This window comes from Trichechus manatus, unplaced genomic scaffold, assembly GCF_000243295.1.
Source record: "Trichechus manatus latirostris isolate Lorelei unplaced genomic scaffold, TriManLat1.0 scaffold00043, whole genome shotgun sequence".
NCBI lineage: Eukaryota > Metazoa > Chordata > Mammalia > Sirenia > Trichechidae > Trichechus > Trichechus manatus.
The window spans coordinates 5387589-5405166 of NW_004443979.1; the positions used below are offsets into that span (position 1 = coordinate 5387589).

At 33.4% G+C, this 17578-nt stretch overlaps 1 protein-coding gene across 8 annotated transcripts in view; it reads left to right on the plus strand.

Annotated features, from left to right (window-relative positions):
• The window catches only part of RALGAPA1 (Ral GTPase activating protein catalytic subunit alpha 1), a 261573-nt gene that overhangs the window by 234973 nt on the left and 9022 nt on the right, over positions 1-17578 (plus strand). For 6 of the 8 annotated variants that reach the window (XM_004376506.2, XM_023731462.1, XM_023731457.1 and 3 more), the window contains one exon: positions 15872-15996. In XM_004376506.2, the coding sequence (XP_004376563.1) occupies positions 15872-15996 (125 nt within the window). Of the gene's footprint in view, positions 1-15871; positions 15997-16585; positions 16617-17578 lie in introns of all 8 variants that reach the window. The other 2 variants (XM_023731458.1, XM_004376508.2) reach the window with 1 other exon arrangement.

Consider the following 17578-nt stretch of genomic DNA (forward strand, 5'->3'; position numbering starts at 1 on the left):
TTGGTTTTTTATGTTTGGTTGGTTGGTTGGTTGGTTGGGTCAGATTTTCAGGTCTACTTCATGAAGTTTTTATTAATTAACCTTGCTGAGACATTAGTAGATACCAGATTGGAGAAAACTCTAGGATGAAGAGCAATAATTTTCAGATGAAAATAGTAAACATGAACACTTTATTTAAACAGCCAGTCTGAACAGTTTCTACCAGCAAAACCATTTCTGGGACACTCCAAGTAAAAACATTAAGTCAGAGAGCTCAAACAAGTTTTGCTTGACTTGGAGACTTGAATTTTAGAAGCCATCTGAAAATTATTTTCCCATACTATTTAATTATATAGTATAGATGCTCTTAACCTTTGCTAATCTGAAGAACATATAGCCATATTTCACCAAGATCCACAAAGTTCTGTATTATTTATAAATTTTTAGGAAAAATTACTTCATATAGTTGAATTACTTCATTTATAAAGGGAAGTTGATGTGATAAATTACTAGCCATATTTATTTTAAGATATATTGAAATATAGGTATGTCTTTTAATTTTAAGTAAAAAATACATAGTTCAGAAATATTTAATAAATTTAGAGGTGTTATTTTTGACAAATCCAGATAAATTCCTATTAAGAGAAAATCCTGCATTTTAAAACAGATCAATAAAACTTAATGTGAAGTTTTATTAATATAAAACTACAACAGAAATAGAGATAGAAGTAGGCTTTGAAAACCACCAGAGTTAATACTTTAATCCTCATAAGAGAAATGAAGGGTTAAAAAAACATGTAATAAACTCAATTATATTTGGATAATTTTAGTGCATGTCAGTTATTTTATGCCCAATAAAAGTACCCACTAAGATTCCACAGCATAAATTGTGCTATTTATGGTCATTAAATACAGTTTAAATTTTATCCTAGGAACATCTTGTGTAACTATGAATCTAATGTTCACTAAATGCGGACAATATTGATTGTCATATGCTGCTCAAATCGATCATGCTGGCAGCCAGAATCACAGTAATCTGTCAGTGTTGGTGACTGTCTCTCAGGCTTTGAAACCTTTCCTTCAGTTGTCCTTTCTTGCATTACTTGTACCTGAAAAAACATTTTCTTGCAACCTCTGATTTTGTCAGCTAGGTTTTTTGTTTTATTTTTTTCCTTTTTTTGGTCACTTGAGCTCAATTGATTGGTTTGATCATGCAATTAGAATTGAAACACAATGCTGAGGAGGAAGAGTAGGCAGATTTTGGGTAATGATTGGACCTGAAGGGTATTTCAAGTTTGATCTCAGCCTTCATTTATTAGTTACCTGTTGAAAGAGTGGTTGTTTTTGGTTTGTATTTTGTTTGTTTTTGTAGCGGGAACAATAATTCCAAAGCATTAATTTCATGACTTTTAGAATCATGACACCATTCCTTAAATAAAAATTTTAAAGCAGTTATTTTGATCCTAGAGATGTTTTAACTATGATTTCTGAGTGTACAAATGTTAAATATGATGCTATTGTGCATTACTGTTTTTTAAATGTGAATAGATTTATTGTCCATAAAATTTTTCAGAAGTTACAATACATGATCATGTCCTTTTTTCTTAGTTTTTTTCTTTTATAACCTTTTTTTATTATAAAACAATTTGAAAAAAGTTACATAAATCATAAATTTACTATATAGTGAATAATTACAGTTTAACCACCACCAGGTCAAGAAATAGAATTGTGTACTATTTTTCTTCTTTCAAATATATTTACTGGTCATTTATGTGGTAGTGGCTTGGTAAAGATTTTGAGAAGGATGCAAGGAAAAACCTGATGTTAATCTTGCCCTCTATTAATTTATTATCTAATAGGAGAGAGAATAACATGTACATTAATAATTAAAATATAAAGTAAAATATAAGTGTCATAGTAGGGTTATAGACACAATGCTGTGGGAGTTCCAAGGAAAAATAAATTGCTTTGGTGAGAGAAGATCTAGAAAGAATGTGTAGAAAATTTGGTAGATGATCTGGGCCTCAAAGGGTGGGATTTTAGTAGGTAGAAGGCAGCATGTCTGTTATTATGCTTATAAATTATATTTTGGGGCTTTCTGTGCATGTGTATATATGTATATTTAACAAAAAATGTTGCCTTCCAATCGATTCTGACCCATAGCAACCCTAAAAGACAGAGTAGAACTGCCGTATAGGGTTCCCAAGGCTGTAAATCTTCTCGGAAGCAGACTGCCACATGTTTCTCCCACGGAGCAGCTGGTGGGTTCCAACTGCTGACCTTTAACTTAGCAGCCCAGTGCTTAACCACTGCGCCACCAGGGCTTCTTGTATATATGTATATAATATATATGTAATCTGAAATATACGGTATGGGGGATTTTATACAGTTAAATCACATCTTAAGGAACACTTTATACCTAAGTTTTATATTGTTTGTGCTACCACACCAGTATTATTTGATTTCTTCTAATCTGTTTAGATTTGACTTTTTCTTAAATGCCAGAATTGGGTTTCTGTTTAACTTTATCGGACAAATTACCAGAAGTCAATGATCATTCTTCAATTAGTCACAGTTTGTTGTCCCTGCAGTTCTAATGTTCAAATGTAAAGAACCTGTTACAAAAATATAAGAGCCAAAACTAAATGAAATGTAATTGATTGGCTCTGCTAATGCAATTTGCCATTCAGTATGATAGAACAGTATAAAACCTCTTAGGGGGCCCATCAATATTGCTGCCATTTCATGTTAGAAGAAATGAGTTTATTGAGAAACTACATACTTTTATGTATCTACTATCATTTATAGATCATTTCCTTGGAAGAAAATACCGATAAGTATAGGCTGTCCAAAAAGCTGATTGTTTGGAAATCAGCATGGACTTCAGAGTCAGACCCACTTAATAAATATGTCACAGCAGCCTTTGTGTCTAAGTATTTTTTTATCTCTGAAAAGAATAGTAGTACCAAATTCAGGATTATTGTAAGGATTAAATGAAATCCACATGTGGCACTAAGCAGTGTCTGTCATGTAGTTCAGTAAATGGTAACTGTGATAGTTGATTATGTTATCATTATTATTGTTCTCTACATTGACCCTGAAAATACTATTCTAAAACACAAATCTATACATATTAAAAGTCTTATGATGGCTCTTGACTGCTTATTGAAGCAAGTCTAAATTCTTTAACCACCTGTAAGCAATTCCTGTTAGCTTACTTTCCTACTATCCCAGCCTCATATTTCTCACTGTAGCTTTGTACTCTTTGCCACTCCGCCCCTCCCCCCCATCATTACTCCCTTCATCTTCCACCACATTGACACACAGGATGCCCTGTATGTGTCCAGCTAAACCATATTCATCATCCTTGAATGTCCTTTTCCAATTTCAGGCCCATGTTTTTGCCCCAAGAATGCTGTTCTTTACTTTTTTTCCACCTAATATACTCATCTTTATGATCCAAATAAAATAGCCTTTGTAAAGAAAAAAAAAGCTTCCTTCATTAAGCAAAATTAATTGCTCACACTGCCTCCTAATGTTTTGTTACAAAACTTGCTGTGTGTGTGTGCATGTATCAACAAATCTTACCATCCTTGTTTTACTTCAGCACAGTGCCTGGCCCATGGTAGATGGCTAATAATTTGTTATAACAGGACATGGTGAATGGATTCATGGATGGATGGGTTTTTACCTATTTGTTTTTCCTTTTTAACAGAAATTTTCTCCTTTGCCAATGTTTTTTAGTAATAAACCCACTCATATTTCTATTATCTGTGTTTTTGCAGTTTATAATTAGCATAGATATTTTTTAAAAATGGAAAACCCCAAATATTTTCTTTAATTGTAGTAACTCTTAATTTGTGGTTTATGTTAGACTAGGCTACAACTTCAAGAGTATGCTGGGTAGGTAACAGAAATTTCCTCTGATACATGAACAAGTCAGAAAAGCACACACACACAAGGGTATTATATTTTGACTGATTAATCAGCATATTTTTATTAGATGGCATTCTAGTTTAGTGAAGATAGTTTTCAGAGATCAGTAATCTATGGGGTTCCCCCCACACACACATAAGGGGAAGGGGGGAATCTGTTAGGGTGAAAAGTTAGCTGAGACTCTTCTTACCTGATGACAGTGACAAAAGTTGTCTTAGGGAGGATATAGGTTGGTGTCCCCCCAAGAAGGAGGCAGAACATAATGCACTAATGACAAATATAAATATTTTAAAAAGCTGTATTCCCAAAAAAAAAAAAAGATTGCTAAGCAATTTTGGATATTCATTTATTGACCAAATATTGACTACCCTACTATATGAGAAACACTGTGAGAGAAAAGCTAGGGATAGAAAGAGTCACTGCTTTAACGGAGCTTACCACCAGCGGCTCCACAGGAGGAAGATGTGGCAGTCTGCTTCTGTATTATAGCCTCAGAAACCCTGTGGCGTTGCTATGAGTCAGAATCGACTCGACGGCAAAGGGTTTGGTTTGGTTTACAGTCTGGCACAGGAAGAGAGAGCCTGATAAGTGGATGAATGAATGGCACTCTGATGAGAGTCTAGCAATAGTGATATATAAAAAATAGAATGATAACAGAATAGAAAGTGATTAATTTTAAGTGGAGGTGGAAGATGAGGAATAGAAATTAGGAATGGCTTTACAAAGGAAGCATGGTGTACTGATTACTTCAAAGACATATGTAGTTTGCCAGGCAGACAACATCAAGGAAGAATTTCTCAGAGGTAGGGAATGAGCATGGAGGCGTAAGAGTGTAATGTGGTCAAGAAATACAAGGAGCTCAGTTCTCTTGGGTGGTATTAGGCAAAGGGAAGAGTAGTAGCAGATAATGGAGTCAAGCAGAAAGAAAATCAATTTAGGCTTGATTTTCTGTTACTCTCAATAATATGGCTACCAGTGTCTAAGGTGACAATTCCTTCTGCTTTTGTGTGATTTTTACCTGTTGAATATGAGAACAGTTACAGTTTGAATTTTTTTTCTTTTTCTAGTAAAGCCTTTCCAGGGTAACTTAGTTTATTAGACAATTATTTGAATAAAGTGTTTTTTATAATAATTAGTTGTACAGTAATTGCTGATTAGTCCTGTTTTTCTTACTGAGATTAAGAAGGTCTCTAGATGTTTGATAATGTTTACACCTGTTTGCCATTTTAAAAAGAGCAGTTGAGATTTTCATAATTCCTGCATTTCATGATAGACTCCTCATTCTTGCATAACAATCCTTCTTACGCTTTTCTTCTAAAGTACTTATACACATTATTGTACCTTTATACATTATCATACTTTTATATGTTATTGATAAAGTATTTTTATTCTATTCTTCAAGTACGTTGTCTTCATGGTAAAAAATACCAGAGGAAAAGAAAGCTCTACCACTGTGTTATCTGTTTTGTCAGATCAGTGTGACAGTATGGTCCACATATGCCCATCTAGACAGTTTTGTCATATCACAGTACACCAGAAGGAAGATAGAAAACTCCATCCCGGCATGGGTAAACTATTTCCTAAAAACAAAACTTTGTTTCTCCTTCGTTTTTATTAACTTCTCAGCTTGTGCTAGAACAGAGATTTTTTTTTTTCTCTTTTAAATCCCTGTGTTATTGTTTGTGATGAGGGTGCACTGGTATGCTTACATTAGTATTCACCACACCTATTACATAATGTGCATGTTTTATTTTACTCTTTGTTTAATATAAAAACAACAGTAGATTCAGATGCTATTTGGGGATTTCAGAGACCAAAAAGTAAAGGATGTAAAGCTGAAATTCATCTTTAACCCTATTTGACATAGGAATTGCAGTGCTTTTAATCTCTTCTTTTCCTTTCACTAAACATAAGGGCTTTTGCTGTTGAATTTTTAATAACTCAATACTGGAATTACAGTTAAACTATGGGTCACAAGTCTCTCCATTTTCTTCTAACTGCTTTTTCTTTCAAACACTAGAATACAGCCTATTTAAATCTTAACTTTTGCCTGCCAAACCACTGTTACCGTCCATCTGTTCATGCCAATTTTAAAGAAGGTTGGTTTTTAGTGAAGCTTTGCATTTCACATAAGGTATGTGAAGTGAAATTTCACAAGGGACATGATGGATCCTGATTCTTAGTGATAAACCTTTGGGGCCATCAGGGTTGGCATATGGTCCAGTATGATATGAAGGCTTGGGTTCCCTGGCTTCACTTCTTTGGCGTGAAGCTGATAAAACCTGGCTGTTGAGTATTATTTCACTGGACACCAATCATGGGCAGCAGGAACTGCCCATTTAACTCTCTGTGGGAAGGAAGCCCAGAGAGCATTCACAATGGTACCATTGTCGAGTCGCAAACTGCTCTGAACAGCTTGACAGCACTAGGGAGGAGGGGAAGGGGTTGCTTTACTAATTGCTGTTCAGAAAAGAGAAGGAGCAAAAATAGCTATTGTAGAACCGATGTTTCTGCATTTACTTACTCTCTTGACAGGAGTGTTGACTTTTATTTAGCACATAGCTACTGTCAAAAAGAAAACATGAATATATGTAAGTAACCACCTGTAGTAATTCCTTGTTGACATGTCATTATCTATTTTCAGCCCTTCAGATTATAGTAGAGCAAAAGTAGGATTTGCTTTATAATATTTTTTTGTTTAGATGAAAATAATAATTTTTATCTTCATAAAATGTTTAAATGTGGGAAAGAGTGGATTAAAACCACCACATTTTACGTATCAAATAAGGCTAAAGACAAATTCAAATTACTTCTCTTTAACTTTGCATTTTAGAATTCCCAAATAACGTCTGAACATATATAAACTATAGTAACATAGAAATGTAAATTAATTTTATACATAACAATTGCAAGTGCTAAAATAATCTACTGAAGATGAGCAGAATGTCTTACTGTTAAATACTGGATTTGACATTTAAATGAGTAGCTTATAACTATTCCAGTCATGGATGGTTACCTCACACATTGGATTCTGCCTATTTAGGGTATCTTTAAAAAGTTGAGGGTTGTTTCCTTATTTATGAAGCATCATATGCCCTGATATTTTTATATAGACTCCTCTTGGCCTTTCTATTTTCTTCTGGTCCGTTTAGTCAACAAGCAATTGGTCATTCTGATGCAAAGAAACAATGATCTACAACCTTAAAAAAAAGTTAAAGAATATTTTCCTGACCTCACAGTCATATAGTTCCATAGATGATTCTTTTTATTCAGTTGAATTTAAATTGGCTAAATTATCTTACAATATTGTAATTTATGCAACATATCCTTAAATAGGATCAAAGAGAGATGTTTTAGGAAAACTATAATTTTTTAAAATCAGGTGCTCTTGCTAAATTGGGGGAAAATCAAATGCAGGTTTTGTAAAATTAGTAACAGTCAGTAAAATTTACTAGTATTCCATCTCCTTATATCTCCTTAAGTGATTTAGTAAATGGGCACAAGTGCAATATTTCAAAACCAGTAATTCATTGAATGCCCATTCTTCCTTTTACTGCAGAATGGATTATATTTAAGTCAAGATTAATGGATAGATTTTGATGTTAAAGTCCAGTCGCTAAGCCTCTCATTCCCTGGGGGCATATAGTGCATTAGTTTAAGCCAATATACTGCTTATCATAGATTCTGTGACACTGTCTTAAATGACAGTTTGCTGTACTTTGTTACTACTTACTGTGGTAATAAAATCACTTTTTTGTATTCCCGATAATTACAGCATTTAAACAAAATCTTAATTAAATTAGTGCACATTTAAGTAGAGATAATACTTAAGTAATTGTGCACTGTAAAATTTCAATTATTTGGGTTTTTTTTTCCTTTTTGTAATCTTCAGACTAGGCTCAAGCTTAGTATTTAGTTCATACACATACATTCATTTCCTCAACTTTGATGTACCGAAATTTTTGTTCCCAAAAGGAACAACACAAGATGATTATGTTTCTGGTATCTACCCACTGTGGTTTTTAAACTCTTACTCTAAATACTAGTGATTCTGAAGCAGTTTCTACTGACTATGAAAGTCCCATTGTTACTGAATTAATGATAATACTTTAAAGTAGATCTTATCAAGAATGACAGTACAAAACTTGTTTCATTAAATATGAAATCCAAGTAACTTAGTTTTTCTTTTAGATGTTTTGCTTCGTACAAGTTTCATGAAAGTGGAATAGATATGCATATTTGATAATCATATTGATGCTTTTTGCAAACCACCAGTGATTATGAGATTATTAAATCTGGAAGGATTTTCAGAACTTCTAGGTAGGTTTAAATTTTTAATCCTATTTATTTAATGTTAATCTTTTCAAATCTGTTTACACGAACTTTGGTAGAATTGGGCTTATCAACCTTTACTTATCATTTTCAGTCAGTAATTGACTGATTTACGAGCAATTATATATGGCCCAAATTTTATTCAACTCCGGCTTTCAATAATAGGGCTATCCTCACACTGCCTTAGCACCTGTTATGGATTTTGAGTCATCTGGCAACCCATGGGACTTAGATAAAGAAGTACCAGGTGTCCTGCCTGTCTTCTAATTGAGACGCAGTGAAAACAATATAGACTTGGCAATATGGTTAAAAGGATGGATTAAAGCCCAGTTTTGTCTACTCTGACAAATCACAGCTTTTCTTCGTGGTGTAGATAGTATCAACTACTAAAGAATTTCATTAGTATAAGGCATCATAAAAATCATAAACAATAATTTATCATAACCTGTTGCAGACTTTCAGAAGAATTTTTAATGTGGTATAAATAAAACAATATTAATATCAAGATTCATGTTGTTTAAGGGAATTTTATTTTTGCTATATATGAACTGAAGTGCGTGTTTCTTGAAGAAATTAGCTACTGTGGAAAAGAAATAGAGTTTCCTTCCCTCCCCCTACTCCTCACCAAATTATTTACCAGTCTTGATTTATAAGGTAAAGAGTATAGTTTACTTTCATCTTATAAATGAACAATGTCTGTTAGTCCATGGGATATTTAATTACCCTGTGTATTTCAGGAAGATATTCTACAGTTTTACTGATAATAGCCATGTTATCTTTCAAGTGTACTTGCAAAATAGATCTAGCCATTGCCTATACCTCGATAAAATTCTTATTTTTTATTATTTTTTCAAGGCATTTCAAGGCCTTTTAAAACTGAAACACCATATGTGGTTTGTTTTTTCATTTCGAATTTACCATTCTAGTATATAAATAGCTATCTTTCAAAAATTGCTGATCTTAGAATCTAAGCTAATATTTTTTGTTTTGGCCATCCTTGAGCTAATGAAATGCCTGATATACTTTTCGCCCCACTGCACAATACCCAGATCATTGAAATTGGTAGTAGAAAGAGCACTGGACTATTATTTAAAAGACCAAAGTCCTAGTCCCATTCTACCAGTCAACAGCTTTGTTTTCCAAATAAATCTCTATTTGTACCCTTCATCAAGGCAAGCCTTATTACTGAATAAACAGTTTGCCGATTTTGCTAAGTGTCCTGAAAGTAATGTTTGTGGATGTTTCCTACCTCTTGTTCAAACTGTTCTGCGTATTCTCAATAAATGATGCCTAGTCTTGCCATAGTCCCTCTTGAGATAGTTATTTTTTTTTTTAAATAAATGTTTAAACTTTCAAGTGTTAATTTTTGCTGGTATTAGTACCGCTATTCTTATGGTATACAGAGCAGTTTTTTAAATCTGCCTAAAATGGTTTTGAAATGACCCTTTTTTGATTTTTATCTATAGAGATGTTCTCAAAGATATTTTCCTTTTATCCTTTCTCTGTAGATGTCCACGTAAATGAATAGAATTAACTAAACTCATTGTCTAATACTACTGTAGAATCTATGAAAAATTTTTAAATTTCTTTAAATTGAAATTGTCACAACCATTCGGCAAAGTGTTTATTTCAGTGCTTAAGTGTAATCAGCTGTAAGTACTTCAACATTTATTAAATTTGTTCTTTAGAAGTAATTATCAGTTTCCTTTTCTCTTTGTTACACCCTACGTATTTGTACATTGTGCTTTATTCACTTTTTCTTGTTCCAGAGAAGATCAGCAAGATCATGGGGAGGGGTAGAGCCAAATGCTTTCTCAAGAGTAAGATTCAAGCCCTCTCTATGTATATCCAATTCTAGGAAACTCCCAGCTATATTTGCCAACATACATTTGATTCTACAGAGCCAAGTTGGAATTAAGAACTGGTTTGTTAGCTTAACAGACATCAAACCAACTTTCTTCCTTCCTTCGTTTATAAACAGTCAAAGAGTACTAGTGAGTCCTGTGTTAGCTGCTGGAAATATAAATGTAAAAAGACCACATGGTCTTCGCCCCTGTTACATACTTTAGTCTGTAACCAGGTAAATTGACAATTAAAATTTAAATAACATGAATACAATTGGCTGGACTACTGGTCTCTATAAACTGAAGTGGTAACATAGAAGGACCACCAAAATCTACTCCCAAGAATCAGGGACAGAAACTTTTTCTGAAGAAAATATAATTTATTAGAACAAGCATGAGAAAGAGGCACATACAGTATTTAACAACTGATTCTCCAGGACAGGAGAAGGCCCTGATTTGTGTTATTCGCCGATTTCTTTGATGCAAATACTCCCCCATAGCCAATTTCAAACTACCAATGATTTAACAGCTAGCTTGCAAGCTTTATGAATATTGAACAGTTGGCTCTTACCTGCTGAACCTAAGTAGCACTCCCTCCAAATTTTTTTAAAGTCAGTAGGCAACATTTCTAGGTGACTTTTACTGTTGGAACTTTACCTTGTCCTATAGTTATTCGTCTTGAAATCATTTATACAGAAAAGGAAGATGAAATTCTTAAGTGCTAAAACCACAAAGAAGCCACTTGAGTGTAGACAAATGCTTACTAAATTAGGAATTTCAGAATGAGCTTTAAAATCCCTGAGACTGCCATTGAGCACAGATAGAAACACTTCATACTTTGTCTTCACTAATAAAAGGAGGTAATAGTTTTTTCTTGTTTAGGAAAGAAAACATTAAACCTGAATTTAAGAGACAGTTTACCAATGATATGTCTTTAATATCTGCTCATAATTACAGTGTTTATAATTACTTTTTTGTGAGAAAATAAATTTTATTGATATAATCTCTTTCTTTACATAAGGCCTTCCTGAAAAGTTGTTTATAAAGCCAAATTTTGCCTATTTTTCTAAATCAGTAAGATTCTAGCCCTTCTACTATCTAGCTGTATCATTTAACTGCTCAGTTTTCTCATAAAATGAATTTGGACAGCTTCTGTTGAATATTATTCTGTATGTTATTCATTTTCATTGTAATATCTGAGGTGCTTATGTAATTTCATGTTTTAAAATGCCTCCAGCACTTCTAAAAAGTACTCTTGAGAATACTTACTCATTTTTGTTCTGTGCAGCATACACATATACAGATACAGATACACATGTATACATTTACATATATATTTTATATATACATACACAATTTCCACTTCTTTGAGACTAGTCACAAATTACAGGTGAGCTAGGTATTTACACAACCTACTGGGAATACTGAAAATTATCACAGAGCTGAAAGCTTACCTTTCCTGACAGTAAAAGCAATTCCCAATTACCAGATTATACTGTTTAGAAAGTTATATGGAGAATAAAGAGTTGTTGCATCTTTATAACCAAATCTACTATTCTCCCTATATGTTAGTAAAAGTGAAATACTTGGTACTAATTTCTGAGGTATCTTTTGTTCATTTTGTGTCTTTTCCCCCATGAGAAATCAGTTTCCTCACATTGGAAGAAGTCAAAAATCCCTCTGTACATACCACAGGTAAGAAACATTGAAAATTCTTGCACATAAATCTAGGTATATTTCTTAAACTGACATTGAAAAGAGTCCTCCTGGAGACAGCTATTTACAAAGACTTCAGCCAAAGGTCAGGACAGATGTAGAGGAACCTTTGGGTTACCCTGTACTTATATTCTTTATCTTCAGGATCTCTGTGAAGAGACTAGGAGTAGGTGGTGGTATCCCAGTTTAACACACGGATAAACTGTGGCACAGAGAATTCATATCTTACCAGGACCAGGCTAAAATTGAACCCCCACTTTTTTGACAGCTGGTCTTGACACAGTGACAGAATGCCATAAATAATTTCATAAACTTAAAATTAGAAGTAGTTACTTAAAATGTATAATAATGTTAATATTAGTGAAGTGCAGAATAGGTGTAAACTCTTTGTTATAAAAAATACATATTTCTTATTATTTTTAGAATAGTAATATTCCTTTCTCCCTTTTCTGCTTCTGCAGAAAGTAATAGGGAGGAGGATTAGTGGATAATTACATTGCTGTGATTGTAACACCTGTGTGTTATTTCTTTTGATTGGCTAGCTCTGTATTAAAGATTCCTACCAGGTAAAAGTCTCCCTCATCAAATGATTTTTATTAGCTAGTTTTTTTTTTTTTTCCAAACTCAGATTGTTGTAAATTCACAACAAAAACCTTCGTAATTCAACTTAGATCTGTACTTTAAATTTTTGTTCTGAATTTTTTTGTTAGTTTGCCTTTATTTCTTTATCATTTCACACATTTCAGTTTTTTTAATTTCAATGCAGATGGCAACACGCACTCACAGTAGGAATACAGCTTGAGTTGCCCTGTTGTTGCTAGCCATCAAGTTTGTGTATGCCACTCAATTTGTTGGTACTAATAACTCTTCCCTAGAGAGCTGCCTTTTAAGGAATAAGAGCCTAACCTATTATAAAGAGATATAGGAATTAACTGCTTTGGATTATGGTTACAATTGCAGATGCTAACAGCACTGTTTGGAACTTTATCATTATCTCAGTCACAAAAAGCACCTTGTTTGTGGACTCAGGACTGTGTTTTAAGTACTTAGAATTCATTATGTCTTTTTACTGTATGTTTTCAGTATTAAAAAGAGAAAAAAGTATAAGTACTATAGGTTGCATTGCTGTTGTTGCTGTATATTTATTTGACTACATCCGAACTTGGAAATTAATAAAGAACATTTAGCTTTTAGAAGGTGAGTTACCTTAAACTATAATTATTTACTAAGCTAACAATGTTATCTCACGATAACTCCCACGAAAAGAAAACTTCAAATGTTAGCCTGCCATAATATATAATGAGCAATGCGTTTTCTCATTTAAATTCAACTGTTAACTGATAGTTTTCCTTCACTCTGTCACCTATACTAGAACTTTTTAATATTAGTTTAGAAAGCATTGTTTCCACTATTGAGGGTTTATTGTAATTTTATTACATAATCATGCATTTTTATACAAAATGAATACATTATATCTGGAAAGCAACCCCATTTGCATAATTTTAGTTTCATATAGCTGTGTATTGGGGTTTCTTCAGTTTTAGTTTTAAACCTCCTTCTTTTGTATGCTGAAATGGAATTACCCTCCAAAATGTATCCTGTCTATACGTTCATTTTCTTACTTTGATAAATTTTGCTACTTTGGAAATTTCCTCCCTGCTTTAGAAATATTAACATTTGCTTTCTTTCTACCTAATTTTTGTGTAAACTCTTAAGTATGATAAGATAAAGTAAAATATTTCATTTATAGACTCTCTGAAAGTAGAGCGTTTTAAAAGCAGGTAGGTGTCTCCACCCTACTTTTCTTGAAGCATTTTACCCATTCAAGCAGACTTTTAAAAACAGCTTGTTTTGATAGCAGACTGTTCTCCTGTGGGCCTTCAGCCTTTGCTTCCTGGCAGCACCTTTGGTGCGAAAAGCGAGTGATCAATTGGGAGACTATCAGTGCCAGCATGCATAGAGTGATAAGTTAACACACCACTGGGAATTTCTAGGGCCCACCAAGATACTTCACTTCTAATGTGCTAACAAGCTCATTTTTCTACCTCTTGCCTCTTCAGTTATTTTTTTTCTCAGAAGAGCTTAGAAGTTGAGTGCATCAGGCATAATGAAAAGCTCTGTAGGAGGGAGAAGCAATAACCCCATTTTTCCCTTTTCAGCCAAATAGAAAATTAGTTTCTGGTAATACACAAAGGCCAGTATTTTTTGTACAAGGGGCACTGCTGTGAATCAAAGGACTCTATTAACTGCAGAAAATTCGGCAGCTGTGAATCTCCCCCAATGAAAAAAAGTACTTTCCAACAAGTTGTGAGATAATGTGGTATTATTTAGATTGAACCATCAGTTTCATCCTCTTCCATTTATAACCATATACCCTCTTTAAAAGTGTGCTGTATTACTTCTGTGTTCAGACTCAAAAATGTCTATATTATCCTTCCATTAAATCCCTACTATTGATCATTTTAGCATCTTGTCCTATTGCTACTCATTTCAGAAGTAAAATTCTTTTGAAGTTCAGTCCTACTGACAGGAATTGAAAATTATGAATTGCAAAGAATTGAAATTGAGATTATTTCAATATTTGATGCCTAAAACTGTAATACAAGAAGAGAGTATATAAGCTATTTTTTAATCAAATTCATCTTAAGTCAAATGCATAATATAGTCTTATGTTCAACTTTGATGCTTTTTTGTCCTCTTAATAATCTTTTGTAAATGTAACAGGCTAGGTTATCTCCCATTGAATTATCAATTATTTTTTAATTATTTAAGTTACCTTCCTCTAAAATTATTTTTCTTGGTCTTGGCTGTAGGGTTGGTCTACAATTTCTGCAATTGTAGAACTACAATAATTGAACAGTAATTTTTTTTCAAAATGAGAATAAGGAATTTTGAGGGGGAAATATTAAAATAGGTTTTAGAAAGAATTCAGTGAGAAAAGAAGAACCAATAGGCAATTTTTAATCATCCTTCATACCTATTTAAATGTCTTATGTAAAGCCTGTCAACATAGCACACTGAGTTCAGCAGGAAAACTTTTCAGAGTTGGAGAAGAAAGGTTAACTGATTTCTTAGTTCAGGAACTATATGACATGAAGTCAGCATGTGAGTTTTTCCTGATAATTGTATGTTGCTGCCTGCTGCTCTACATTTTGACAGCCATTTCCATAGTTGCTTTCGTGAACAACAGAAATGTTCTCTCTTTCTCACCCTCTCTGCGCTAACAGCACAATCAGGCCTGCTGAAACAGGAAGCCTGGAGTGGGTTGTTCAAAAGCAACAACACTTCAGGGTACTGGTTGCTTGTCAATAATATCAGAGAAGAAAATGTGGTGAAAGAGAAGTACAGTATTTTTCTGTCAGTGTCAGTGCCCTGTAGATGCTTTGTTAGCCAGTATTCAGGAGTCCTGTGGACTCTTTGCAAATATTCCTGCTTGTTTCAGTGTTATAATTGACTAGGTATTTTTTCCTGACATACAGTTTCAGCTATGTATTTATCTTAACTACATGGAGTTATTCGGGGATTACAGCAACAGTAGTCTTCATTCAAAATGAGAACAATTGTTGAGAAAATGCAAGGTTTTTAGAAGAAGAAGATATGCAGGAATTTTTCACAATAAATATTCACAAATAAAAATATAGAATTTGGACACAGTATCTTAAGCATCATTATAATATTTATTGTGTGGCTTTTGAGAGTAAATCTGCAGATCAAAACTAATTAACGAGATGAGCCTAGGCTGACCTGATAGCAGTTGAATCCTTTTTCAAGTAAACTGTTACCTTTTTTTCTGCCAACAGTTTAGTATTATTATAATTATTTTCTGATAAATATCTCCCTGTTAAGCTGTCATGTATAGTGGCATGCTGAAGAGTAAACTTATGTTAAAAACTGTAGTTTATTTTTACTCTTTAAAAAGCCATATTTTTAATGATATGCAAGAACAGTTAGTGAATGGTTTCCTAAGAGGTGATGGCTTAGCACTAGTAGAGTACTTGCTGATGAAATCTATTCTTTTCTGATGTGAGCTGCTTTTAAGTTCCTCCTTAACTAAAGGAAATCAGCTATGAGGAGAGAGCGCGATACCTGCAAACGATTGTTCAGCACCATTTAGAACCAACTACATTTGAAGATTTTGCAGCACAGGTTTTTTCTCCAGCTCCCTACCATCATTTACCATCTGATGCTGGTAAGATTAAAAGCCAGTATTAGTTACTTGTAGTTATTGGAACTTGAAATGCAATACCCTTTTGTTTTAAAAACTCTTAAAATAATAGAAAACTTGATTGAAAAATTCCAGTCATTGAAACATAAAGATTATTCATCACGGTTTAGTATTTGAATTTGGCCTGTAAATTTGATTTGTACTTTATTTTACTTAAATACCATTCTTTAAAACTCAACAATCTTCATAAAAGTACATGCACCACAATTTATCTGCAATAACGGACAGTGACTCTTGTGTCTCAGAATCATTACTGAAGTTCCTGCAAGAGAAACACAAGTTGAGCATGTACTCTCTCTGAACTTTAGAGGATCAAATTTGATGACCAAGAGTATTGCCTCTTCATCTCTAATCTTTAAAATGACTGTTTGAGATTTACAAATACTTAATACACTAATTTATGTTACAGTATTTAAAGATTGTAAGAGGGTACTGCATTTTTACAGTTAACTAATTTTGAAGAAATCAGTAAGAAAATAACTTGTGGCCTTCCTATTCTGTAATACCTTGCACTCCTTATGATTGTTTCATTTATTTTATTTTCCCTCTTTAGATCATTAAATATCAGTTCTGTTTATCTGAAGGTAAGACAAAGTGTCAACCAAACACCTCTGTTCTTCCTCCATTTTCTTTTCTAAAAATTAGCAAGCCACTCAGCTTGTAACTCAAACCATAAGCAAGCTTAACACTGCCCTGGTTCATACTAAATATTTCAGAAATTGTCACTAAATTTCTTCCAGAGTTGTACTTACTAACCCAGGTCTGCATGGAACACTAACACTGGTTCTGGGATAAAAAAAATAACTAATAATAGAACCCTTGATTGAAATTAGTTACACCTTGTTGTATTGACCTTTTTTGTTTCTCAGCATGAAAAAGTAGTACTACTGAACTGAAGTGGTGTGTCTTTGTATTTTGTAATATGTTGCATTATTATTAGGTATCTTAATTCATCAAATGGTTATTCTGTTGTATGCCTTACACTGTACTGGGCATCTAAAATACAAAGATGGCTATTGCAGTGGTGCTCAAGGAAGGTAGGAAAAGAGAATATACTTGAAGCTCATCATAATAAACCTTCAAATTCTCTTTATGTGAAATTAAACATTTAATACAAGCTTCTTTGTATTAAATAAGTTTAAAAGGCACAGTACTCCTTTTGTCACCAAATTTATTTAGAAAAAAAAATTACTGTACAGCCCCATAAAACCAAATGGGACTAATGAGGTACAGCAGTCCAGGGACAAGGGCCAGAAGGCATAAGGGGACAGGAAAGCTGGTGATAGGGAACCCAAGGTTGAGTAAGGACAGTGTTGATATGTTGTGAGGTTGTTAACCATTGTCATAGGGCAACATGTGTACTGTTAAATGAGAAACTGCTTTGTTCGTAAGCCTTCTTCTAAAGTGAGAATAGCAGCACAATTGGAAGAGTGTAGTCGATGTCAGTGAACTGTGCATGTAGAAATTTTTGAAATGGTGTATCTTTGGCTATGTATATTTTCACCAAAAAAAAAAAAAGGTTGAGAAGGGAGAGGGTTGACGTGTT